This window comes from Sceloporus undulatus, chromosome 1 (assembly GCF_019175285.1).
Source record: "Sceloporus undulatus isolate JIND9_A2432 ecotype Alabama chromosome 1, SceUnd_v1.1, whole genome shotgun sequence".
Lineage (NCBI taxonomy): Eukaryota > Metazoa > Chordata > Lepidosauria > Squamata > Phrynosomatidae > Sceloporus > Sceloporus undulatus.
In genome coordinates this window covers 301,484,508-301,510,708 of record NC_056522.1, presented here as the reverse complement: position 1 = coordinate 301,510,708, position 26,201 = coordinate 301,484,508, and the positions used below count along the sequence as shown (strand labels likewise).

The 26,201-nt window shown below is 39.2% G+C and overlaps 1 protein-coding gene across 9 annotated transcripts in view; it reads left to right on the top strand.

The window, feature by feature from the left end:
- Window positions 1–22,896, top strand: part of LRRC4C (leucine rich repeat containing 4C) — a 1,065,799-nt gene extending 1,042,903 nt beyond the window's left edge. For all 9 annotated transcript variants that reach the window (XM_042446440.1, XM_042446441.1, XM_042446445.1 and 6 more), the window contains one exon: window positions 20,240–22,896. In XM_042446440.1, the coding sequence (XP_042302374.1) occupies window positions 20,281–22,191 (1,911 nt within the window). In that variant the 5' untranslated portion in view covers window positions 20,240–20,280 and the 3' untranslated portion in view covers window positions 22,192–22,896. The remainder of the gene's footprint in view (window positions 1–20,239) is intronic.
- The last annotated feature ends 3,305 nt before the right edge of the window (window positions 22,897–26,201 follow it).

Below are 26,201 nucleotides of genomic sequence, written 5' to 3'. Positions count from 1 at the left end.
CCAGAATGCAACAGGAGGCAGCTAGAGGAGTCAAAGTGGAATAGTAGCACTTTAAGAGTATAGTGTGATAAACATCTAAGAGGCAAAACAAATCAGCAAATAGCAGATCACTATTTGTTTGAACTCTTCTTTGTTGATTCCCCCCTTTTCCATTTCTTATACATGCCCCGTTTAAAACATAGCTCCGTTGAATGTTCTTTAGTTATTCAACCTGGTTTCTTGAGTCATCTCTCATTTTTCCTCATGATTGGAAGTTTGAAATTGTGCCTTCAGTATCTCCCTTTTGAGAAACTTCCATCAGTCCTGACCTCCCTCCTCTTTTAGTATTTCTGAGCTTGGGATAACCCCCAGTATTTCCCTAAGTTTACTGAAATCAGCTTTCCTAAAGTCTAGAATGTGTGTCTTACTATGCCTGGCTTCTCCGTTCCATTTTATAACGAATTCCAAGAGAACATGATCATTCCCACCTAAGGATCCCACCACTTGCACCCCATTAACTAGGTCATCCTTGTTGGTTAGGATCAGCTCTAAAATAGCTGACCTCCTTGTTGCCTCTTTCACCTTTTGGACAATGAAATTGTATTCCAGGCAAGTGAGGAATTTGCTAGACCTTTAGGTTTTGGCTGACTTTGACTTCCAGCAAATATCAGGATAGTTGAAGTCACCCATCACTACTACATCTCTCCTTTCTGAGTTCGTGGTCATCTCTTCTAGAAAGGCACCATTTTCCTCAGTTTGACTTGGGGGGTCTGTAGTAAACTTCCACAATAGCATCCCTGTTGTTCCCTCCCCTTTAATTTTTATCTAGATGCTCTCCACCTGGCTTCCAGAATATAAGTCCTGGATCTTTTCACAGGTATAAACATCCCTGACATATAATGCTATTCCTCCTCCTTTCTTGTTTGGTCTATTTCAGTGATGCCTATTATATCATATTTGCTAGGAGTTCAAGTTCATCTTGCTTATTTCCCATGCTCAGTGCATTAGTGTAGAGACATCTGAGACCATGGGTCCTTCCCACTTGCTGCCTGAATAAGGTTTTTTTGTCTCTCACTGTTGGGTCCATGCATTATTTACCTTGTTACCTCTATAACTGATTATGATCTCCAGCCCTTGATGAACTCCCACCTTCCAAAATACTGTCTCCCTCCCCCATATAACTCAGTTTAAAGCCCTCCTGATCAATTTTTGAGACTTTGGGCAAAAAATGTTTCTGACAATTTATATAAGGTGCAGACAATGCCTTGCCAGAAGTCTCCCCTCATAGAACCACAGCCCATGATCCAAGAATCCAAATCGTTCTTGGTGGCACCATCTGTAGAGCCAGTTGTTTACATCTGCTATTTTCTTCTCCATTCCTGGACCATGCCCTTCAACTGACAGAAGAGATGAGATGAAAACCTGTGCATCCATTTCTTTCAGCTTCCTACTCAGACCCTGTTCAACAATGGTACCATGATCCCTTCTGATATTCTGAAGGCTGTGCTTGCAGTATCATTGGTTCCCAAATGAACCAAAAGAAAAGGGTTATGGTCAGTAGGCATGATAAGTCTGGATAAGGGAAAACAAACTCAAGTTGAATCCAGAGAAAATGGAGGTACTAGCGATAGGTATCCTAGGCCCAGGGATGGAAATTTGCCAACCAGTCCTGGATGGGGTCACATTTCCCCTAAAGGACAAAGTTCGCAGTTTGGGAGTACTCCTGGATCCATCTCTACAATTGTCATCTCAGGTAGATGTGATGGCCAGGAGTGCTTGGTACCAACTTTGGTTGATATGGCCAGCTGCATCCTTACCTAAACCTAAAGGACCTTGAAGCAGTGGTACATGCACTGGTAATCTCTCATTTAGATTTCTGTAATGCGCTCTACTTGGGGCTACCCTTGTACGAAGTTTGGAAACTTCAATTGGTTCAAAATGCGGGAGCCAGACTGGTCACCAATACATCTAGGTTTGACCATATAACACCAATTAGTTTCCAGGCAAAGTACAAGGTGTTGGTTATTACCTTTAAAGCCCTACATGGCTCAGGCCCAAGTTACTACCTCTCCCTACATAATCTGTCCCGCACACTCAGAACATCTGGCAAGAATCTATTGGAACATTATAACACGAGATTAATATCGACTTCCCATACAGCATTCACAACTGTAGCCCCCACATTATAGAATAGGCTACTGGAAGAGATCTGTCTTATTACCACCATAGATGCCTTCAAGAAGGCATTTAAGATGCATGTCTTCCAGCGGGCTTATCCACCTGATTCTATCTAAAACCATAATTAATGCTTCACTCCTAATGACACTCGTAAGACTACAGTTGCTTATATATTTTAAGGAACTAATAGGAATGTTTAATTCAGTGTTAGTATTTTATAGTCTATATTTGTACTGTACTGTATTTTTAATAAGACGTAATCCTGCTTTGATCTTTGGAGAAGTGGGAAATACAAATAATAATATTGTTGTTGTTGTTGTTGTTTGTTATTGTTATTCTCAGCTTCTCTGTCACATCACAGATCTTTGCCCCAGGGAGACAACACACCTCCCAGGAAATCTTGTCAGGACCACACACCACTGATTCTGTACCCCTCAGCAAGAGGTCCCCCACGACCACTACCCGCCTCCTCCGAGGCTTAGCAGCAGGCATTCCCTATGCTGACTCTACAGAGATCTCCTGCACTTTTGATGAGGGCTGTCTGTGCTGTTCTCCCTCATCATCCCTGATAAGAGAGGGGACTTAAAATCGGTTCTGTAGCTGCAAGCTCCCAGAACGATCCTTGGTGTTCCTTGTTCTCAAACTGTCTGCCTCCTGTGTATGTGAATATGTATATAGCTGTCACACGGACTAACAAATATGTTTTCATTTGCTGCAGAGTAGAACTTGAACCAAAGGATTAAGAGTAAGAACTGTACAACAATGGTATCCACTATTTTATATGGTGATGAGGTGTCCTTCAAAGACCTGATGACAACCTACCTAGGTTGTTTTGTTTTTCAGTTTCTGGTATCTATGAGGGGGAGACCTAGATGGCCTGGGAAGCAGCACTTTATGATTCTGTGACTGAACAGACAGGCCAGTTTTTCTGTAGGACTGAATCACACTTTCCTCTAGGCAGGCTAGTTATTGTGCCATATACAGATTTATGAAAATTGGGCCAAAGTTGCCCCTGGGAAATAGTTCCTGCTCCCCAGTCTTTAGCAAAAAGAAGGAAATGAAAAAGAAGCTGTAACTTCAATGTAGCCAAGGTCAGAAAGATATTTTTGTCCAGTATTAAAAAATGCAGATAGTAAAGGGAGTAACACAGAGAAACAGATGAGCAAATTCAAAAAACATACAGAGAGATCCAGTATAATAACATTAATAATAATAATAATAATAATAATAATAATAATAATAATATAATTTATGTATATTCCGCCTTTTACAGAGGGAATCAAGGTGGAGTACAACACAAAATATAACAATAAAATATAAGAATAAAAATTAACAATTATAAACAATCCCATACCCCAACACTCCCCCATCATAAAATAATAGTCAAAGAGCAATAAAATAGAGATGAAACAACATGCTAAATTAAAAATTTCAAAAACAATTTTTCTAAAATTAAAGGTAGATTCAAATGACTATCTGCTCACAGACTAACATATATACAAAAAGCATAGCATAACAAGAAGGGCCCATTCACACTACAGAGCTATAGTGCTATGATTCCACTATAACTGCTGTGATTCCATCCTGTGAGATACAGAGGTTTGGAGTTTGGTCAGGCACTAGAACTCTGACTGAGAATTCTAAATACCTCTCCCAAAATTTGAAATCATGGGATTTCAGAGGATGGAACCATGGCAGTTAAACTGGAACCATATTGCTGTAACTCTGAACTCTGAAAGAACTGTGGGTCATTTAATCAAAGTTCCATAGTCCCATTATAAATTTCTACAGAACAACAAGAAAGAGCTTTTCCAGAAATAGTTATTAAAAGACCAATGTAATATTTAACCATGACAGATGCCCCACAGTTAGGAAGAATACAGAGAGAAATGGGAAGTGAGATGGTTACTTGCCACAGGATTGCATGGCTACAAGCCATAAAGGGTGCATGGTGATTGCTAGGTTCTAAAGAGAGGGTGAGAGGCAGTGTGGTGCAGAGGTTTGAATGTCGAACTGTGACCCTGGAAACCAAAGTTTGATTTCCAACTCAGCCATGAAACCCACTGGGTGATTTTGGGCAAGTCATATGCTCTCAGCCTCAGGGAAAGGCAATGACAAAACACCTCTGAACAAATCTTTCCCAGAAGACCCCATGATCAGTTCACCTTAAGAGCCCTGGTGGAGCACTGGTTAAATGCTGGTACTGCAGCTATAAATTTGTGAGTTCTATCCCAGGGCTCCAAGATTGACCCAGCCTTCCATCCTGTCCTAAGTCAGTAAAACAAGTACCCAGCTTCTTGGGGACAATTGGCTCACAGATTGTAAACTGCTTAGAGAGTGCTGAGTTCACTATTAAACAGTATAGAAATGTAAATGCTATTGCTAATGCTTTGGGCCACCATAAATCAGAACCAACTTGGAGACACAGAACCAGTACAAAAAGTCGGTAGGTGTTTTTATTTTCTCAGTTGAATAGATGGAAGGGGAGAGAAAGGGAGGTGTAGGGACAGATTCTCGTATGTACAAGGGGAAGTGTTACACAAAGAACAGCTTGTCGGACTGGGACGGCCTGTCAGTATTACGTCAAATGTTGGGAAACAGATTTTCTGAAATTAAAATTATACCAGTACTAACTGAAGAAGACTTCAGGTTTGGGTGATTAAGAAGATTTTATTTAGAAATATGAAGAGTGCAATCAGACACACGAGAGAGCAATTCAGACACAACATACAAATCTAACCAAAATGGAAATAGAGAAATGGGATAGATGAGTTTTGAGGGGTTTGCATGGACTTATAATTACCTTTCTGATGAGTAGAGCATGGAAAGCTGGAGCAGAATGGCTCAGACTGGTAAGTCTGAGAATGACACAGAACATATGCAGTGGTGTATTCTGGCTGGGTGTGTAGAGGTTAGGTTTTTGAACCATTTATACCTAAATCCAACCCCACGAGATGGCCGATCTGGTCAGGTAACAAAAGCTGAATGTCTTTTCCCAAGAATCAACAGGGATTCTAGACAATGGGATGATGACTTTAATGTTAGTGTGACAAAAACAGTGATTGAATCAGGATAGCCCCAAGATGGATGGATTCATTTATTTGAAAATAAATGAAAACCAATGAGTTGCAAACTTAACATCTCAAGGCAACAATGCAAGACGGGTTTTTGTTTTTCTAGGACTACTTGGCTGTTAAACCACAATAAGAAAACAAGGCCCCATGTGTTGTTGATGGTCCACAAACTTTATTATCTTTAAAAGTCTATCACATTTTGGCCTTGCCACAAATTGAACTTCTTCAGGAGCTAATTATGAAATAAATAAAAGTACATTTATTATAGTTGTGATATTAGGACAACACATAAATAATCTTTTAAAAACATGGGCCCGTTCCAGATGGGCAAAAAGTACATACTAGGTACATAATAGGGCTAGGAAAGGGTGTCCTTTCCGGATGCCCTAACCCTAGTTCATACATAGTATGTACAAAATGGTGGCACCCATTCTACATGGGCGCCTCCATTGGGATGTCACAACCACGCCATCTCCAAACAGCAGTGTGGAAGTGACATCCTGGCGCTGCGCGAGGGTGCCTGGGTCACCCTTTCCACAGCGCCACAAGGAGCTCTGAAATGGAGCTCCTTCCAGGTTTGTGTCGCTGGGCTCAGCCTTTACACAGCTGCACCAGCAACACAAATGAGAAAGGAGCAGAGCGCCCCCTTTCTCCTCGTCCCCACCACTGTCGCCCCAAGGACACCCCTTTCCAGGCCGTGGGGAAGCGGCCTTTTTCCGCTTCCCCGCAGGCTGGAAAATGGCGGATCAGGACCTCAGAGGCTGCCGCTGTGGCAGCTGAGGCCCCAATCCGGCGGGGAAAGGGGCGGGAACAAGCCACCCCAAAAGGGCGGTCTGTAAACTGCCATAATTTATTAAAAATCAAATAGCATCTATTACCCATATAATCACATACGTGTCAATTAACAGATTTCTGGAGTTGCAATCTGCACTCTCAGCAAAGTATACACTATGATGTACCTTTATTTATTTCATAATTAGTTCCTGAGGAAGGCCAATATGTGGCAAGGCCAAAACGCATTGGGCTTTTTAAGATAATAACGTTTGGGGACCATCAACAGCATGTGAGATCTCGTTTTCCTGTTGTAGTTTAACAGGGACATTTCCTTTAACTCTTCTACTGTGGATATTTGCTTTCTAGTTTTTTGTTTTAAAACTACAACAAAAGACATCAGAGGTCTTATTTCCTGTCTTCTCTGCTCAGAACTGGTTCAGGAGACCCATAAAGAAATACTGCCTCTCTTCTACATGCCAAGTGTAGCAGAGACCATTCTATTACTATCTCTAGAATGCCAAGAGACAGGAGGATCACATTTTTTTTCCAACTACACCACACTAACTAAGAGCACAGGAGCTCCTTCCAAGGCAACCAGTTTCACCACCTAGATGCCAAGTCCACCTAAAAGGCCAAATCAGGTCCCCCAACTCCTTAAAGGGTGGAAGTGTAGGGAGGGACTTGGATCGCAGAGTGGCTGTTCAAAAATATATTTCTGTTTTAGCACAGGCCCCCCTTTAGAGATAGTGTCAGAGAGGTAGGCAGAGAAGTTGGCTTATAAAAACAGTGATTGGATCAGGTGTGGGTTTGAGGAGATCCTAAGTCTCAAATTGCAAAAAGAAATTCAGATTGCTTGGGAGAAGTAAGGAACACATTTAGAATTGATTTACACATTTAGAATTGATGCTATTATTTATCTGGATGTTCACAAGCCTTGGGACACATTCTTTTTCCACTAGTAACCTATACAGATGGGTGGCATGCAGCTGCTCTTTTTGCCCTTGATTGGTGCTGCAGCAACTGCATGCATGCAGCAGCATCAATCTGTTCCCTGGAGGGAGCAAAAAGGAGGGAGCAAAAAGAAGCTGCCCCAAGTGGCTCCCTGGAAGGGATGTCATAAGCGCCACATCGTGGCATTATGATGCCCCTTCTGCACTGTGCTGTTTGGGTGCTGTGGCGGAGGTGTGTCATCATGACACACACTGTCTAGAAGGGTGCACACCAAAATGGTGCCTGGGTGGCAAGGTAAGTGCTTGCAGCGTGTGGACACTCAGCCCTCACCTTGTGCACAGTCCGGCACAAAGTGCCAGTCTATATAGCCCCTTAGTGTTCCTGAAAGGTCATCTATCTCAGATATAAGATATGAACATCTTATATAAGATATGAAAATGTGTTATTTCCAGATATGGGATATAAAATAGAGGGCTCCAAAATTCAGTGAGGGGTATGCAGGGGTGCTAACAGAAGGTATGGGAATCATTATTGTCATATAGGAAAGACTTTCTTGAGCCACTGAAACTTTTCCCCAAAAGATAAAGGGCACTGACCAAAAGCAAAGCAGAACAGGGTTCCACACTTAGACTTCTCACAATCCTTTTATGGAATTTTTAAGGGTTTGGAGATTCAGAGATATAAGAACTGGCAACCAGAAACATGCTTCATAAGTTTGGTAGGTGTGCCCTTTGACTTCATATTGAGGGAGAGATGTACTATGTTTCAGGATCAAAAACCAATTAAATTGTTTAGTTTTCAGAATTATGTTCCATCTGTATTATTTCCAGGGATAAAAGAACATTCAAAAATGGTAAAAACAAATAAACTTGTTTTTTGAGCATTGAGAAACATTGACAAGAAGAATCCAAGACTGATGTCCAAAACACACTGCAGAAATCATCCAGTTTGAGGCCGCTTTAACTGCCCTGGTTCAGTGCTAGGGAATTCTGACATCTGTAGTTTTGTGAGACATTTACCCTTTTCTATCAGAGAGCTCTGGTATGACAATAAACTATAGTTCCCAGGTTTCCCTAGCATTGAGCCAAGGCAGTTAAAGAGATCTCAGACTGGATTATTTCTGCAGTGTATTTTGGACCTGAATATTTCATTTTGGGACTTACAGTGCACATAATTTGTATGTATCATTTTGCACAGAAAACAGCATTTTCTGCACAGGAAATAATATTTCTATATATTGCAAAGAACATGTTGTTCACTGTGCAAATAAACCATGTGAAAATAGGGAGAACCTTGCAAAACCACCTCTCGATATTTCATGCCGAAGAAAACCCTATGAAATGCATGGAGTTGCCATAAGTCAATAGGAGATTTGAAAGCACATGCACACTTGTTAGTGAATTTGTTTATATGTTTATTTGTCAGATTCCAACACACAAATTTAGAATTATGTTAAGAGTAAGATGATAATTGTTTACAAAGGAAATCTGCAACTGCAGCTACCTTTAATTACAGAGGTGTTTCAGTTTAATCATTAGAAAATGAAGTATTTCTTGGCATGAGAGCACTGCATTCAAAATACACTGCATGTGATTTTTTGATATATTTGGTTCAATAAGCACATGTAATTTGCAAACACTGTGCTCTGAATATTTACATGATTTTTATTGTCAGGGTTATTTGAGGATTAGCTGTCTGATCTTTTATTATTTCCCTAGTGTATATCCCTTAAAGTATAGTCCTTGAGGACTACAGTAGAAGATCAATGGCCCTTCAGGAATTACTGAAGTGAGACTTACATAGAGCAAGGATTAATGATCCATTGGAAGATCCTGTGTCATTAAACAACTGCTTTGTATCTCACCCTGATCAGCAGAGTTTTAGGTTTGGCAATAGCTGATTTAAAATGTTTTGCTATGAGTAGAAATAGTACATTAATTATTATTAATTTAGCACTCTGTTTTAGTACTTTTTACTAAAGTTTATGAGCAGAAGGACCAGAAACCAGGCACAATACAGAGATATGTTTTATGGTAAGGGGTGACAATTGCTTGATACAAAAACACAGCAAAAAGTACAAAACTCTTTATCAGACTCCAGTTCACACACAGATATTTGATTGTCATGTACAAATGACAGTTTCCTGGCTTTGAAATAATTGCTTTTTCTTAAACTTTTCCATTCTCCAGTTAAAACAATAATGACAGTATATTGTATATTCATTAAATATGTTTAAATATGACTGTGGCCTAAATCCTATTTTTAGAGAAGACCCATTGAATCAAGAGAATGTACATATGTTATCAAGTTCCTTTGGATTCCATGGGCCTGCTCTAGTTGGGATTAACAATTGGAATTAGACCTCTATTCCCTGAGTTGTCTTCATACATTGAAGTGCAAAGAACCATATTTCCATTAATGCATTCATAATACTGAAATCAATTAATCACATTTTCATTGCACTTTGCAATCTTGATGATTATCATTTGTTGAATTTTTTTTTGTATATAAGGTGGAAAAGGCTCTTGAAAAGATTTGAAAATATTAGCATTTTCTCATGCCATATCTGCCAACTAATACAAATTACTTGTAGTTCAGAATTCCTTATACCATTAGGAATCACAGTTGCATGTCATGAAATAACATCATAAGAGAGGCTAAGAAACAGTGACCTATGACAAATCCCTCTCTAGTTCTATCCCAGGGCTGCCACTTGCCAAATGTGACCCAGGTTTTGTTGATCCAAGCTTGTTCAGCCCCAGCATCCCATATCTGCCTATCTGGACCATGTGATTAGGATCTGTGGCTCTCCTTCCTTGCAATGGAGCCAAGGCAGCTTGCTACAAGAAAGGCAGTTGTTGTTGTTGTTTTTCAGTGATGGAATTTGTGAAATGCACAATGCAAAGAAGTTCACTTGGTGCCTATATTTTGGCCTATTCAGTGGCAGGTAAAGATCTTATTCTCTCAGGCATTTTAAGAACTCTTCTAGAGATCATTAATTTTGCTCACTCATTTAGCTGCTATTTTTAGTTTGGTTTTATGTACTGAAGGAATGTTATTCTTTGCTACTAGTTTTATTTTTATTTTATTATGTACTGCCTTTAGTCAAGGTTTGACTTATTTATTTATTTATTTATTTATTTATTTATTTGGTATTTTAAATGTTAATGTATGGCATACTGCTAACATAACTTCTATATATATATATATATATATATATATATATATAAAATATTTTTATGTTAAGAACAGATATTCAATAGCCAGGAGGGTGCAGTATGTCCACTGACTGTTAAGACATGCATAGCAAACAATGCAAGAAATAATTGAGCATCCATCATGTATGTTAGGCTGGCTCATGTAGATTTGAAAGAAGATTAATGTTGCAGAGATTAGCCAGTGGAGATCCTAGAGGAAAAACAATGCTTCTGAGAGATGTTACCTAGTCCCCACTTGCCACCTCAGTGGGAAAAATAGTTAGAAATAATCCTCACATTTTAGAGGTTTCAACATATGTCCACTAACCATTACTTGCATCTCAATGCAGCTTTGATGTTGTGAGTTACTGCCACCTCTGTTTCTATGACCTTTCTTGAAATTGCTTTAATTAGAGACCTTCATTCTTGAGAAGGGATGCTAATTGGGTTTCCAAATAAAAACAACAATGAATGCAACAATGTAGTTTTTTTTTTTAAAAAAAAAACATAGTTTGGCTAATGAACTTGTGAATTAGGAAGAGAATTCCACAGTGTTTATATTTCCCCTACTTCATTGTTTCTTAGTGCCCTTTCACACTGCACACTACACAACACTTCAGGTATCATGATTCCATCTTATGAAATCTCCTGGAATCATGAGATTTGTACCGGTATTTGTATCTTAAAGAGGGACATTTAAAGAATTCTATTGTTTCACCAGACTACAGTCACAGGAATCCTTAGGATACAATCATGCCTTGAAGTAAGTAAGAGCACCTTTTCAGTAAAAGCTTTCTAAAAACTCTATAAAAATTATTGATAAATGATTGATAAGTGTTGTTAGTAATAACAAAAATAAATGCCAAACAACTATTTGCACTGTCATGTGGGACCTACTTTAAACTGTTGCTCGTGTGCCTTAAAGTCATTTCATACTTACAGTGACCCCAAGGCAAATCTATTTTGGGAGTTTGTAGGCAACATTTGTTCAAAGTGGGTTTGCTATTGCCTTACCTTAAGGCTGAGAGGGTGTAACTCACACAAGGCCATCCAGTGGGTTTCAGTGACTGAGGCAGGATTCATACCCCAGTTTTCCAGTATCTTAATCCAACATTTAAGACACTTTCCATCAGTTCAAACAAGGCATGTGAAAATTTATTAGTTTCATTTTTGTAAAATTCCTTAAAATCTCACCAGGATGTTCACTCCATCCAAGTGGCATATCAAGTTTTGAGAGTTTTGCTTTCATCTCACACAGAACCATGTGTCCATTTTGCTATCCACTGTTCCTGTTGCATTTACTTTTAATGTTTTTCTTTATGATTTACTATTTTTAAATGTTGATGAAACTGGGTTTGTTTTCTTATATTGCATATGGACTATTAGTCATATGTTTTTTTAAGGGGGGAGAGAAAACTCTTGACATTCACTTTCACTGCCAGGGATGGGGAAATCAAATAAATTCATAAATGGTTTTATTAATAGTCTTGCAAATCACGAGAGATATTTGTAAATAATTTCATTTAATTCATATTTCCCCTCCATCCCTACTTAAATTGATTCATCTAGCAGCTAACATTATGTGAAAGACACTCATTCAAAAGCATCAGCTTTCTGAGGAACCATGCCATTGTCCAGATTTCCCAGAGGAAAAGAAGACACTTAACAGTCTCATAATTATCAATGTCTGATAGAGAGACTTTAAAAGCATCCTTGAGGCTCTACTGCATGACTTACACAATTGCTACATTTCAGCTTTAAATACTAACTATAGAACACTGGATTTTGGTTTTGGTTATATGATAGGGTTTAGAGAGTTTTTGTTGTTTTTAAATAGAACATCACAATTGAAAGAGGACTCTGGTTCAGTATTTCCTTTATCTATTTTATCACAAGCTAATGTGATCCATTATTCAAGCATAGTCCTTGAGGGATTAAAAAGTAAGCAGAACAAAACAAAAAGACAAATGAGCAACCTTCTTTATTCATTGGTATTACAGAATAAAAGTTGCACAGCACAGTCCTGTACATGTTTAGATTTGTCTAAATCTCAGAGTAGTCAGTGTGGCTTACTTCTTAATAGGTTTGTTTGAATTTCAGTCTTAATATGTCATTAATGTGTGTTTAGTCTGAGGCCAAGGTCCAGTAATAGTGCTGGCATGTGGAAGTGGCTGCTACTTCTTCCGTAGATACAGAAGGGTAGCTCAGAAAGGGAACCAAAGCAGTTCGTAAAAAAAATCTTTTAAAAAATTTAGAATAAAAATATGAAAACAATTACATTATCTAACTAAAAAAGTATGAAATTACATAAAACATGCTAATTTATTTTTTTTAAAAAAAAATTAGAGCCCACACGCCAGATAAAAGCCTCCCTGACTTGATTATATACTTAAAAACCTGATTTAATAAAAACATCTTTGTCTGCTGGTGAAAAGAAAGTGGGGGGGGGGGGCAGCCTAGCCTCCAGTGAAAGGGCATTCCAGGTTGTGGGAACAGCCCCTGAGAAAACTCTCTCATGTTCTCACCAAGTGAGGATATGATGTTGGCAGGATTAAGAGAATACCTTCCCTGTAGACCTTAGGATACTTGTAGCCTCATATGGGAAAATATGGTCTTTCAGATAGTCTGGAGTTAAGCCATGTGGGACTTTATAAGTCATGAGCAGCACTCTGAACTGTGCCTGGAAGCAAACGGGTAGCCAGTGGAGCTGTTTCAAAAAGGAAGTTATATGCTCCCTATAGTGTCCATGTACACATTAGCTTATTTCCATAGTCAAAAGAATCCTTGACACATATACTGATCTATGAGACACAAAGTTGGGTGAAAATAGCTTGACCCAATCCATGGCAAAGCCTGGGCTGAAAATTAATTAACTAAGGGCCTGAACAGGCAGGCCAAAATAAAGCTGCTTCGGGTCACTTTGGAGGTATGCTGTTTAAATGACACACACATTTTAAGAGGTCAGAAGCTGCGCCAAAGCTGCTCTCTAGTCCTTAGGACTGGAGTATGGCTTTGGCATGGCTTCCTGCCTCTTAGGATGCATGCAGCATTTAAACAGCATACCTCCAAAGTGACCTGAAGCAGCTTTATTTTGGCCTGTCTGTTTGGGCCCCAAGACAATTCAGAGAAGAGACATCCGCATGCACTAGAAATAGTACAAGAAGCATTAACCTGTGGAAGAATTTTATAGAGAATGTTGACCCTGAAGAAGAGTATTATACACATAACATATTGTGTTCATTCCAATGAACAGTTTCCTAATACCTACTATATCTCTTTTCCCCCTGCTGTTGGTGCTGACTTCTATGTTTTTTATTCTAATCTTGTGTTTTAACCTCTAGTCTTTGCAGTTTCCCTCAAAGTACAGCCTTCAAACTGCCAAGAAAAGCCTTAATGGTTTTCTGTTATTGCAATAAGCTAGTGTCAAACATGCATAAGTAAATTCATAAATATATATTATCTGATTATAAAAATGGGCTTTGCGTCCCCCACTAAATGGACTACTATGTGAAGAATAATATATTTTCATTCTGTTTTTCAAAGTATAAGGTCCCCCCCTTTCTCTCCCCCTTACTACAAAATGAAACAATTTGAAGCTCAGAATAGAAAACCTTTGGCTGATGGTATATCTGTTCTCCTAAATGCATGTATTATGTATCTGTGTGCTCTGGGTTATAAATGTGCTTGGAGCTTGCTGTAATTTATAAGACTTCACTTTTGGCTGATTTATAGGAAATTTCATTAATCTCTACAGCACAGGGACCTTGCAGTGAGCAAAAGATTTAAAATGAACCCAGGGCTGGGCTTTTTTTTTTTAAAGGAACTACCACAAATGAATCACCACACAGAAGCTTTGAATGGTAATGATAATTTACCAAGCTGAAATGTCCTTTTTTCAGTTAAACTAGGATCTCTAGGAAACATTTTGAGAGGTAGCACAGAAATTGCCAACCCTGCAGCTATGGAAGATGTGTGTGTGTGTGTGTGTGTGTGTGTGTGTGTGTTGTATGCATGATTTAAATAGCCATTCTTTATTCCTGCATTCAGCACACATTTACTAATGAGAGTTTCTCTGCTGCTATAGCCAAATAGGAGACTAGAAGAGAATGTATCAGGAAATCAGATGAGTTTGCTTAATGGGGGAAGAGAGTTCATGCACAGCTCAGCAGTTTGTAGAAGCTTCTTTTTTATCTGCTTTCCTGAAATAAGCAAACAATAAGCATTTTGTCAGCATTCGTATTGAAGTAGTAGAAGGCTGTTCTTGAAGTGGTGCTCACTTCTACATTGTATGCCTTTTTGGCCATCCTTCAGTACAAGGAGTAAAAGTGGTGAGAGCACTTTGTGATGGAATAGATGATTATACTAGCTGATTCTGGGTGCTGGAATTCAAACATGACATAATTTTTGCAAGGCTGTCCCATGCTGTACTACTACTTTCTTTCAGGCCTAGCCAAGTGGAGTCAAAGTCACTCCAGTGCCTAGAGGTACTATGCATGTAACCTGGTTTCATGCTTTGTATTTTGCTCAAGGAATACTTGCTAAAAGGATTGGCGACCTATGTTGTTTTCCTGTTCTCTCTCTCTCTCTCTCTCTCTTATACAGACATGTAAAGACCTGATAGTTTGTCTTGAGCTAGCATGGAAATTCTTTACAAAGTGATGAGCCACATAGGAAGATGCTAAACATGTCCAATGTCCGTCTTGAGAACACGTCCATATTCATTGCATAGTATTTGCATGTTCAGAACATCTGGGGAAGCACAATATATTAAAGCCCATGCTGGAATAAATTAGTCTTAATGATGCCACAAGATTCCTTTCTCCATTTCTGTTAGAAACAATGCTGAATGCTGTTGCATTTCCAACACCCCTTCTCAATTATGTGTGCACAAGTTCACAAGATCTAACTTCTCTCACAGAGCTTGTTAACAGTTTCTGACCAATAGCTTCTTAAGGGCATATGGAATCATATCTTCTGTTGGACAGTATTCCAGCTTGATAAGCCCTTGTTCATGTGCATTCTTTATGAAGTGATAATTGGTATCAACGTGTTTAATATAAAGACTGTGCAGTTCCTTTCAGGTATTTGGCTACTCTCTTTATTGCTTTCCAATCACATTTGGTTGGTGAGTTGGTTCTTCTCCACAAAATCCCAGCAGCTGCTGATATATCTGGTCTAGTCATTTTGCTTATATACACATAAGCTTTCCAATGGCTACTCTGTGCTGGATCTCTTTGGTAATGCTTCACTTTCCTATGGCGGGTTATAGACTGCCCATTTGGGGCGGGCTGCACCTGCCCCTTTCCCCGGTGTATCAGGGCCTCAGCTGCTAGAACGGCAGCCGCTGAGGCCCTGATCCGCCGCTTTTCAGGCTGTGAGGAAGCAGCAAAACGCCGCTTCCCCGCAGCCTGAAAAGGGGTGTCCCTGGGGCTTCAATCCCCAAGGACACCCCGCGGCGGCGGGGAGAAGGAGAAAGGGGCCGCTTGGCCCCTTTCTCCATTGCTTCGCTGGGCGCAGCCATCTGAAGGCTGCGCCCAGCGAAGCAAAGCGCCGCCGCAAACCAGGAAGGAGCTCCGAAGCGGAGCTCCTTCCTGGTCCGCGGAAAGGGCGCCCTAGCGCAGAGTGAGGACGTCATGTCCGCGCCGCCCCGTGTAGAGGTGGTGCGGCCGTGACGTCCTCATGACGGCGGCCATCTGGAACGGCCACCGTCATTTTTTACGCACAGAGCGCGTATTAGGGTTAGGGAGGTGCGGAAGCACCGCACCTCCCTAACCCTAGTACGTGCTCTGCGCGTACCTTCATGGCAGTTTGTAACCTGCCATTGTGTGCTACCAGTAGATGGTCTCCATAGGAGTGCTAACTGAATGTGCCTCAGCTGATTTAAGATGCTTCAGTAGTTTTACTATCTTTTGCTTTTGGTTAAGAAGGTAATTTCCATCTTCTTCTCATTCAGTCTGTATTCCTAGATAATATAAAATGTTTCCTTGTCATTTCACTTCTACTGCCTTGTTTAAATTACCTATAACTTCATTAGTCTTCTCTTTACTCACAGCAATCAAGTCATCAATATAGGTAGAAATGAATGTCCACTTGTTGTCTTTGTATCTTGCATAAAGGCATATATCATTTCCTTGGGTAGAACTCACGGAGCATCTTGTTCAGTTTCTCATTCCATGCTCTGGCAGCTTGTTTTAATCCATAAATGCACTTCTCAAGTTTGCATATGAAATATTTATTGTTTTTGTCTTAAAAGTGTGGCAGTTGGTCCATATAAAGGTGTTCACATAGTTCCCCATAGAAAACGGCAGTCTTTATATCCAGATGCTCAACATATAGTTTTCTTGGTGTTACAGTGCTTTAAAAAATTCTTAATGTAGTATGTTTCACAACTAATGAAAAAGGTTTGATCATTGGAGGAAACAGATGGGCATCCAGAAGTGGCCAGAAGAACACACATCCATTGTTCCATGTCCTGGTCTCTGGAGCAGTAGCAAACAAGCTTGCTCCAGCCTCAATGTGACACCCCTTCAGATATTTAAACAGGGCTATCATTTCATCTCTTGACCTTCTCTTCTCCAGACTAAACATTCCCACTCCCTAAGTCATTCCTCATAGAGATGGTTCCCAGACCCTTCACCATGTTGGTCACCCCTACTCTGGACATGCTTCAGCTTGTGAACATCCTTTTTGAATTGTAGTACCCAGAACTGGACACAGTATTTCAGCTGTGGCCTAACCAAAGCAGAATAAAGTGATACTATTACTTCCCTTGATCTAGACACTATACTTCTACTGATGCAACCTACAATTGCATTGGCTTTTTTTAGCTGCCACATCACACTGTTGACTCATGTTCAACTTGTGGTCTACTAAGACTCCTAGATCCTTTTCAGATGTACTGTTGTCAAACCAGGTGTTCCCCATCCTATATCTGTGCATTTCATTTTTCTGCCTAAGTGCACATTACGTTACAACACTTGAATTCTTATTAATTATATAATTATAGATTTAGGGTATATTGCCATTAGTAGACCCCTTTTTGATAATTTGTTGATTCTAATTTAAGAACAGCTCTATCAAGTTTCCTGTGAATTTACCTCCATTATTTGTTCTGAAAATTTGTGGCTTTCTGTTAAATCTATTGCTGATGGCTCCCACATATTCTTGCAACTTCTCATAAACTTGTCTCTTTTCTTTAATCAAATAAGTAGTTGTATGTCTTCCGTAACCATCAAGAAAAGTCAGCAAATATCTGTATCTACTAATAGTACTTTCACATGACCATAAACATCACTGTGAATCTGACTAAGGAGCAAAGACACCAATAACTTGAGAACAAATTAAAGTCTTTAATATAGGAACTCTATTATATGATGGAAAAGTTATAGAGGGAGCTATTCTAATCTAGCTACTTCTTTAGGATGGTCTCATAGAAGAGTGAGGTGTGAGAAGAGGAGTGGAAACATCCTTAATGATCAATTGACATCACAGAGGGATCAGGATAGGTAGACAAGTCAGTCAAACTATCTAACCCAATTATTACTGCCCACTATGAGATATTAATTATTTCAATATAGATTCAGCTTGGTAGTCAGTAGCATAGAGGTCCTTCTTTGCAGTAACAAACATCACAGGTTTTTCATTAAAAAATATAGCACAGCCATTGACTTTAAAATTAACTTCACAACATTTTTTTGTCAGTGCTTAACTAATATCTGATTGGATCCCAAATCTGAGACATATAAAAGTTATTTGTTTCATGCCTGATGTAGTTCTTCATAATAAAACAATAGTTCCCACTCCTTGTGATTGCAGTCTTTTTCTTCCAATTCCATAGACACTTTCTTGCACATTTTCACTCAAGTCTAGTAAGGATTATCTAGATTCAGTCATGTGACTAGTAGCCCCATTGTCCAAATTAAAAGTACCATTACATCCATCTGAAGTAGTAGCTTGCAGATCCAGTTGCTCAAAGCTTTCATAAAGGTCATAATCATACAGTTCATCAGTCTGCCTCACAGTAGCTCTGGTATGGCTTAGCTGCCTGCTTCACATTCTAGACATTCCTTTGGCTATTCTCTTTTCCCTGTATTTTCAGGGCAGTGAGGTCTCAAATGCCTCATTTTTCAACAATAATAACATGTAGCATTGCATTAATTTTTTCATAATACAGTGGGACCTCGATATCCATGGGGAATCCATTCAAGACCCCTTCTCCTGAGGATACCAATATCCACGGGACCTCAAATCCTGTTATCCCCAATAGTGGTGCATGCACATAGTCACACTGCTATTAGGTACAACAGAAGCTCAGATAAGGCTCCATTGTTCCCAACGGTGGTGCATGCACATGGCCACACTGTCATTCAAGCGAAGTCCCGTTGTCTCTAATATAATTGCATATATTTTAGAGGAATATCTCCAGAATTTTAAAATGATGATGTGATGATTTTTAAGGCTCAATCACAACTGGCAGCATAGCCTTGTACATGCACCACCACTGGGGACAACAAGGGCTGTCCCTAATGGCAGTGTGGCCACTTGCACACACTGCAATTGGGGACGACGGACAGCTTGCCATCCACAGATGCTTAAATGTGTGGATAGCAAGTCCACAGATACCAAGAGCCCACTGTACTTCTTAGGAGGAGGATGAGTTGCCTTTAAAGAAGTATCTTCAAGTGTTAGAAGTTGTGATTAAAAATCATCACATGATCATCTTAAATTCTGGAGATATTCCTCTAAAAATACATGCAATTACAATCGGTTCATCCAGAAGATCAAAATGTTTCAGTTCAGCTAGAGCCTTAATATAAGACAAGAAGTCTTGGACTGCCTGGCTGCATTCAAGCAAAGATTAGTTGTTCCAATTGCAAAAGACATTGATTCACATTTGACTTTTTATGCATTTTTTTCAAGATAAACGAACATTGATTTAACACTTTGTTCATGCCAAACATACCTGTAAATTTTCTCAGAAAAGAAGTGATTATACTGTGGGGCCTCAAATCTTATCTTTCCCAGACCAAACACCAGAATCTGTTGTTTTTTCTCCTTTGCAGGGATGTAGATAATGGCTCACCAAATCAAGTTCCAATCTACATACCTATATGGCATAATTGGTCCCATTCAGTTTGGAGATTGTCAGCTTGGTTCCTCAGGGTGCTGCCAGTGCTCTATTGTTCTCTACATGTGGCCTGACTCTTTAATCTACCTTAATCCCTTAATGATCTCTTAAAGCAACAAAGGTCTGGGCTGTATAATCTATTAGAATTTGTGAAGAGCATTGTTGCACTTGTACAATTTCCAATTCTTTTTAATGCCATATTTAGACAAAAGCTCCATGATGAAGAATATCAAATTTCCAAATGCATTCAAGCTGGAAATTCTGCTCCAATTCTTCTTGTAGCTGAATGCTGGTTTTGTGGGTCCTTATTTTTTTGCCCAAATGTTCTGCTAATAATTGATGTGAATTTCAACTACTGGTTTGGATTATGAATAATCCAATATTATAATGGTGAATTTTCTAAATTAATTTGAAGTTATATTTATAATGTCTATTTAAATTGTATTATACAGAATTTTCTTGATATGCATAGTTTATTTCTGGTGTCTCAGATTACTTTTCAATTAATTTTTATAAGTAGCTATCATATAAAATCTCTGTATAAAATCTCCATATTTTTGCAGTCTGTTCTCCCATAGCTGAAATTTTGCATAATTTCTGTCATCTATGCACATTCTTTTCAAGGTGTTACATAAAGTGTTTTTTCCCCCTTACATGTATTTGATTAGTCTTTTTCTATAGTTAAACGTGGAGAGATCAAGGGAGCAAAGGATAATTTTAAGCCTTGCTTATGTGAATAACCATTCCTGTAAGGTTGTATCTAGGTGTATAGGAAGTTGTATGCATTGTTTATAATTAAAAAGAAAAAGTACATAGCTAGAAAACTGCAGTACATAGCTAGGAAACAGTATTTATTCATAAATATATATATTTTTTAAAATAAATAAATATGAAATAAAGTGCAGTCTAATATTTGACATTAACTTCTCTTTCTCTCCCTCCCCCTTCTCTCATTTCAGACTATTAGACTCCTGAAGGACCAACACCAAATAAATTATGAATGTTGAACAAGATGACCTTACATCCACAGCAGATAATGATAGGTCCTAGGTTTAACAGGGCCCTATTTGACCCCTTGCTTGTGGTGCTATTAGCTCTTCAACTTCTTGTGGTCGCTGGTTTGGTCAGAGCTCAGACCTGCCCTTCTGTATGTTCCTGTAGCAATCAATTTAGCAAAGTAATTTGTGTACGGAAGAATCTGAGAGAGGTCCCTGACGCCATCTCCACCAACACCCGATTATTGAATCTCCATGAGAACCAGATCCAAATCATTAAGGTGAATAGCTTCAAACACCTGAGGCATTTAGAAGTATTGCAGCTGAGCAGGAATCACATTAGAACAATTGAAATAGGGGCCTTCAATGGTCTGGCTAATCTTAATACTTTGGAACTCTTTGACAATCGTCTTAGCACCATCCCAAATGGGGCTTTTGTGTACTTGTCAAAACTGAAGGAGCTTTGGCTGAGGAACAACCCCATTGAGAGTATTCCTTCCTATGCTTTTAATAGAATTCCTTCCCTTCGAAGATTGGATTTGGGGGAATTAAAAAGGCTTTCGTATATCTCAGAAGGTGCCTTTGAAGGTCTGTCCAATTTAAGGTATTTGAACCTTGCTATGTGTAACCTTCGGGAGATTCCTAACCTCACACCACTCGTAAAACTGGATGAACTAGATCTTTCTGGGAATCACTTAACTTCTATCAAGCCAGGGTCTTTTCAAGGCTTAATGCACCTTCAAAAATTGTGGCTGATCCAATCCCAGATTCAAGTGATTGAAAGGAATGCCTTTGATAACCTTCAGTCACTAGTAGAGATCAATCTAGCCCACAACAATCTAACACTACTGCCTCATGACCTCTTCACACCTCTCCGTCTAGAAAGAATCCACCTACATCATAACCCTTGGAACTGCAATTGTGACATCCTGTGGCTCAGCTGGTGGATTAAAGACAAAGCACCCTCAAACACTGCATGCTGTGCCCGTTGCAACACACCTCCAAGCCTAAAAGGAAGGTATATCGGTGAGCTAGACCTGAATTACTTCACATGCTACGCTCCTGTGATTGTGGAGCCACCAACAGACCTCAACGTCACTGAAGGCATGGCTGCAGAGCTGAAATGCCGAGCATCAACATCCCTGACCTCTATATCTTGGATTACTCCAAATGGGTCTGTTATAACACATGGGGCTTATAGGGTTCGGATTTCTGTGCTTAGTGATGGCACATTAAATTTTACAAGGGTGACCGCTCAAGACACGGGCTTGTATACATGCTTGGTGAGTAACTCTGTTGGGAATACCACAGCTTCTGCAACACTCAATGTAACTGCACAGGAGTGTATTACCTATTTTTCAACTATCACAGTAGAAACTGTGGAACCTTCTCAGGATGAGGCGCGGACCACAGAGCAGGTATGGCCCACACCAGTCATTGAATGGGACACCACCAATGCAACAACCTCTCTCACACCACAGAGCACAAGGTCAACGGAAAAAACATTCACCCTCCCTGCAACAGATTCAAGCAATGGGATCCCAGGAATAGATGAGGTTATGAAAACTACCAAAATCATAATTGGTTGTTTTGTGGCAATCACTCTTATGGCTGCTGTGATGTTGGTCATTTTCTACAAAATGCGGAAACAACATCATCGGCAAAACCACCATGCTCCAACGCGAACTGTAGAGATCATTAATGTGGATGATGAGCTTACAGGTGACACACCCATAGAAAGTCATTTGCCCATGCCAGCAATAGAGCATGAGCATTTAAATCACTATAACTCTTATAAGTCTCCTTTCAACCACACAACAACAGTTAATACAATAAATTCAATACACAGTTCAGTGCATGAACCATTATTGATCCGAATGAACTCAAAAGACAATGTGCAAGAGACTCAGATCTAAAACATTTACAAATTTAAGGGGGAATTTAAAACAAAAAGACAGTTTATTAAAAAAAATGACACAAATGACTGGGCTAAATCTACTGTTTCAAAAAAAGTGTCTTTACAAAAAAGAAATTTATTTATTAAAAATTCTATTGTGAGCGAAAGCAGACAAAATTATGTGTATTCCTCAGAACCTCTTTTTGCTGCACTTATTTACCCTACTTCTTTCCCTACCCTTTCTTCTTCCCACCCTTTCCCAATCCCATTTGCCATATTTTTCATAGAACAACTTGATTCTCTAAAGAACTGGTCTAGGAATTTTTGTAAGAATTCTGTTAACGCTTTGGGAATTTTTATGGTGAATTCTAGTGGTGAGATTCGGTCTATTTTGTCTTTTCTCATTTCATTTTCTTCTCATGCCCTTTTTGAAATGGTTCAACAGGGGAATGGATGTTAGTGGTAGATTCATAAGAACAATCAAGGAACAACAACACAAAAAAAATATAACAAAATACTTTCCTTTTTAATTTTTTTCCACATAATGACCTGTTCTGTATTTCCTGAAGGGATCACCTGTGGAAGACGGGGGGAAATCCACGAAATTAATTTTCATGTGAGCATCTATAAAACCCATGATCTTTTAAACAATTCTAGAACCAGGATTTGTAGTTCAAACACTAAAATAAGATTATAAATAAAATATTGTTGGTTTTTTTCTGTATTTGGAAACAACTCATTTTTAGCGTGGCTTTAAAATGTCAAAAAGTGGTTCAACATTTTGCATTTTCCCCCTTCATCTTTCCACAGCAAAAGAGAGCAAGCAAGGTTTATAACAACATTATTGTTGCAACATTTTGGGTCTTAATTGAAAATTCAGCTGTATGTTTATTTTTTTTGTCTATGTGCCAAAATCTATAGATTTCAAAAGATCTTAAATATATTTTATTGACACTGTTCATATTACAGTTGTGGTAGATGACCGTCTGCAGCAACAGTCCATCAGGCTCCTGAGATAGTTTGAAATATTCTGGGTCCCATATCTTCCTTACAATTGCATTGCACTGAGAGGTTCAGGGTTATGTGGGAAGAGAAACAGTAGCAAATGATGGTTTCCTTGTCTGGAGTAGTGAATCTCCTCTGAGTTGTACTCCAGACTTTAAAGGAACTATCATTTGGAGCCGCTTTGGGGGAGTTTACAAGTTTGGACTGTAACTCAGAGCTGCTTCATTGCCCCAATGACATGGAAGCCCCCAACTGACATTGGAGCAGGTACACTACACCACAGAACATGTTTTTTTTTTGTTTGTTTGTTTGTTACATTAATGAAGCACTATGATGAGAAGCTATGCTGCAGTTTGTTCCCGTGCAAGTAGCATTTCATGAGAAAGGTCCTTAAATCAAGTAGGGTCAAATATCCTCCTCTACATTGTGGGACAAGATGTTCCTCTTAAAAGTGTGTGTGTGTGTGGGGGGGGGGAGTATCAGCAATATTCTGTATGGGATGAGATCTTTAAGGTAGAGAGAGCATTACATTTGGCAGATTGACCAGAGTTTGATTCCCAGCTTGGCCATAAAACTCACTGGGTGACCTTGGGCAAGTCACAGCCTCTCAGCCTCAGGGGAAGGCAATGGCAAACCACCCCTGAACAAATCTTGTCAAGAAAACCCCAGATAGATTCACTTTAGGTTCTCCATGAATTAAAAAGTAATTGAAGGCACACAACTACAACAACAACCACCACTCATGTAATGCCCTCACCGTCTTCCAAAGAATGCCGCTGGCAATTACATTAAAACATGTTGCAGTGTCATCCCCAGAGGATATTCTGTCTGAAAGTTCAAAAGAAATGCCACCAGGCTTCTAAAGGTAACCAAGCTGCTGCTTGAAGCCTCTTTTATCACTAAACAAAGAAGAAGCTATGCCCTCCTCATCATTTTTAAATGTAATATCACTCTTTTCAAACAACCCCTCACCCTTGAAGATCAATGTAAGACTTGTGGCACCTTGTCTCTCCCCCTCCCCCCCAAAAAAAACACATGTACGCAAAGGTACCAGAATCCCCTGATAAAGATACTTTGGCTAAGCACTAATTTTAACTATGTTGGCATGTGGCTTTTTCCAGCAGAGTATGGCCCAAAACACACTGCAGAAATAATCCAGTTTGAAACCACTTTAACTGTCCTGGCTCAATGCTAGAGAATCCTGGGAACTGTAGTTTATTGTGGCACCTGAGCTCTGTGATAGTGAAGGTTAAATATCTCACAAAATGACAGTTCCCAGAATTCCCTAGCATTGAGCCAGGACAGTTAAAGTGATCTCAAACTGGATTATCTCTGCAGTGTGTCTTGAATCAAAGGTCTCAAACCATAAGGTAAATCCTCATTTCTTTTTTCCAGCTTTGGTGATATCTTCCAGAGTCAGAGGATGGTACTGGCAAAAGGTTCAGATTTCACAAACTGGATATATACTATTAAGTGTACTGTATACAATTGTGCATCACTGTTTATAGAGAATGAATAATCTTCTACAAGTGTCTTGTTTTTGGTTCTGTGGAAACTCTTGACAGCTGCAAATGTGGAAGTTAACTCTCCAGCTCAATTAAAATGGGACGAGGAGCTAAGAAATGCAATCAATGTACTGAAAACTTTCAGGGAGCAGTTAATGAAGAAATAAAGATTAGCTGATTACTTTGGTCTGATTTAGACAAGTAAGAAAAAGAGAGGTTATAAGTAGCACAGTTCCCAAATGAGAAGCCACTAGAAAGAACACTAGCAGAGGATGCTCCAGTGTTTGGACGTGTTTTGCACATTACAGGTAAAGTCTCTACTATACAATGTTTGAAAGAATGTTTTTCTACCTTACCTTTTTGCACTGCTGTGCCCCATTTCCAACATTACAGCAAAGATATGGTAAGTATGTTGCAGGGATCTGAATCCTTAATTTCTGTGAAGTGGGAAGCAGATCTCAGTAGAATATTTCTACCAAGAAACAATATTGAGATGAGGGGGCTGGGCAGCAACTTAGAGCACCCATTGCAGTGGTACCAGCCAGAGACTCCGGTTAGAGAAGTTGAGTGGAAGTCATCTTTTCAGTCCATTTTTAAAAAAGAAAGAATGTATTTCTTTGTTGAGGCGTTTGTGCATCTATCTGCTTAATATTTGGAATGAAGAGGAAATTGGGAACTGAATATTTTTCCCAACTAAATTCTTTCACATTTGAATTCTCTGAACCATTTCAGGTTGACCCAAAATGACTGCAGATTTTACCTAGACTAAACAAGCCTTATCCCACGTACCTTGGCTACCAGCTTCCTCATCCTCACAAAGGTTTCATAGGTCTGATAAGTTGTGAAGATGACAGAAAACCGTGGTGAAGGTTGTGGCAGAAAATTGCTTCTAAACTGTTATTCCTGGTGCAAACTCTGGAAAGAGTAGAATTTTCTAGAAAATTTCCCTCTGATTCATTTACCAGGATGAACAAAACCTACAGTATATCGAATTCACATTGACAGAAGAGGTAGAAGACTTAATTACTGAGTTGGAAATCTAGGTAGAGCTGTAAAAATGTAAATTCCCTCTCATCTTTCATTTTTCCTTTGGTCTTTCCCCTACTTCCTATTATTTGGGAGAAATATATGTTTGTGGGAAGGGTTAGGGGATGGAAACTTGTGTAAGAGAGCCGGTAATAATGGGGGAGCTTCCCTAAATGGGATATTTTCAAGTTTGGGAAATTTGTCAGAGCAAAATCTTAAGAAAGGATACTTTCTCATTCCATAGTGAAATGGAAACATTTTGCTAATCACAAATTTATGAGAAACTGAAAAAAAATATAATGGCAAATCCTCTTAAAATGTCCTGTGGCTTTTATTTTGGCAAACTAAAAGTTGGCACCTCATTATTGAGGTGTATCATAAATAATACTATGATATTTTTCTTGCTGAACACTTTCCTGATGCTCAGTATTACTTTCCAGCAAGTGACCTACCACCATATGTGTATTTGTGTATTTCTCTTGTAATGCTTGTC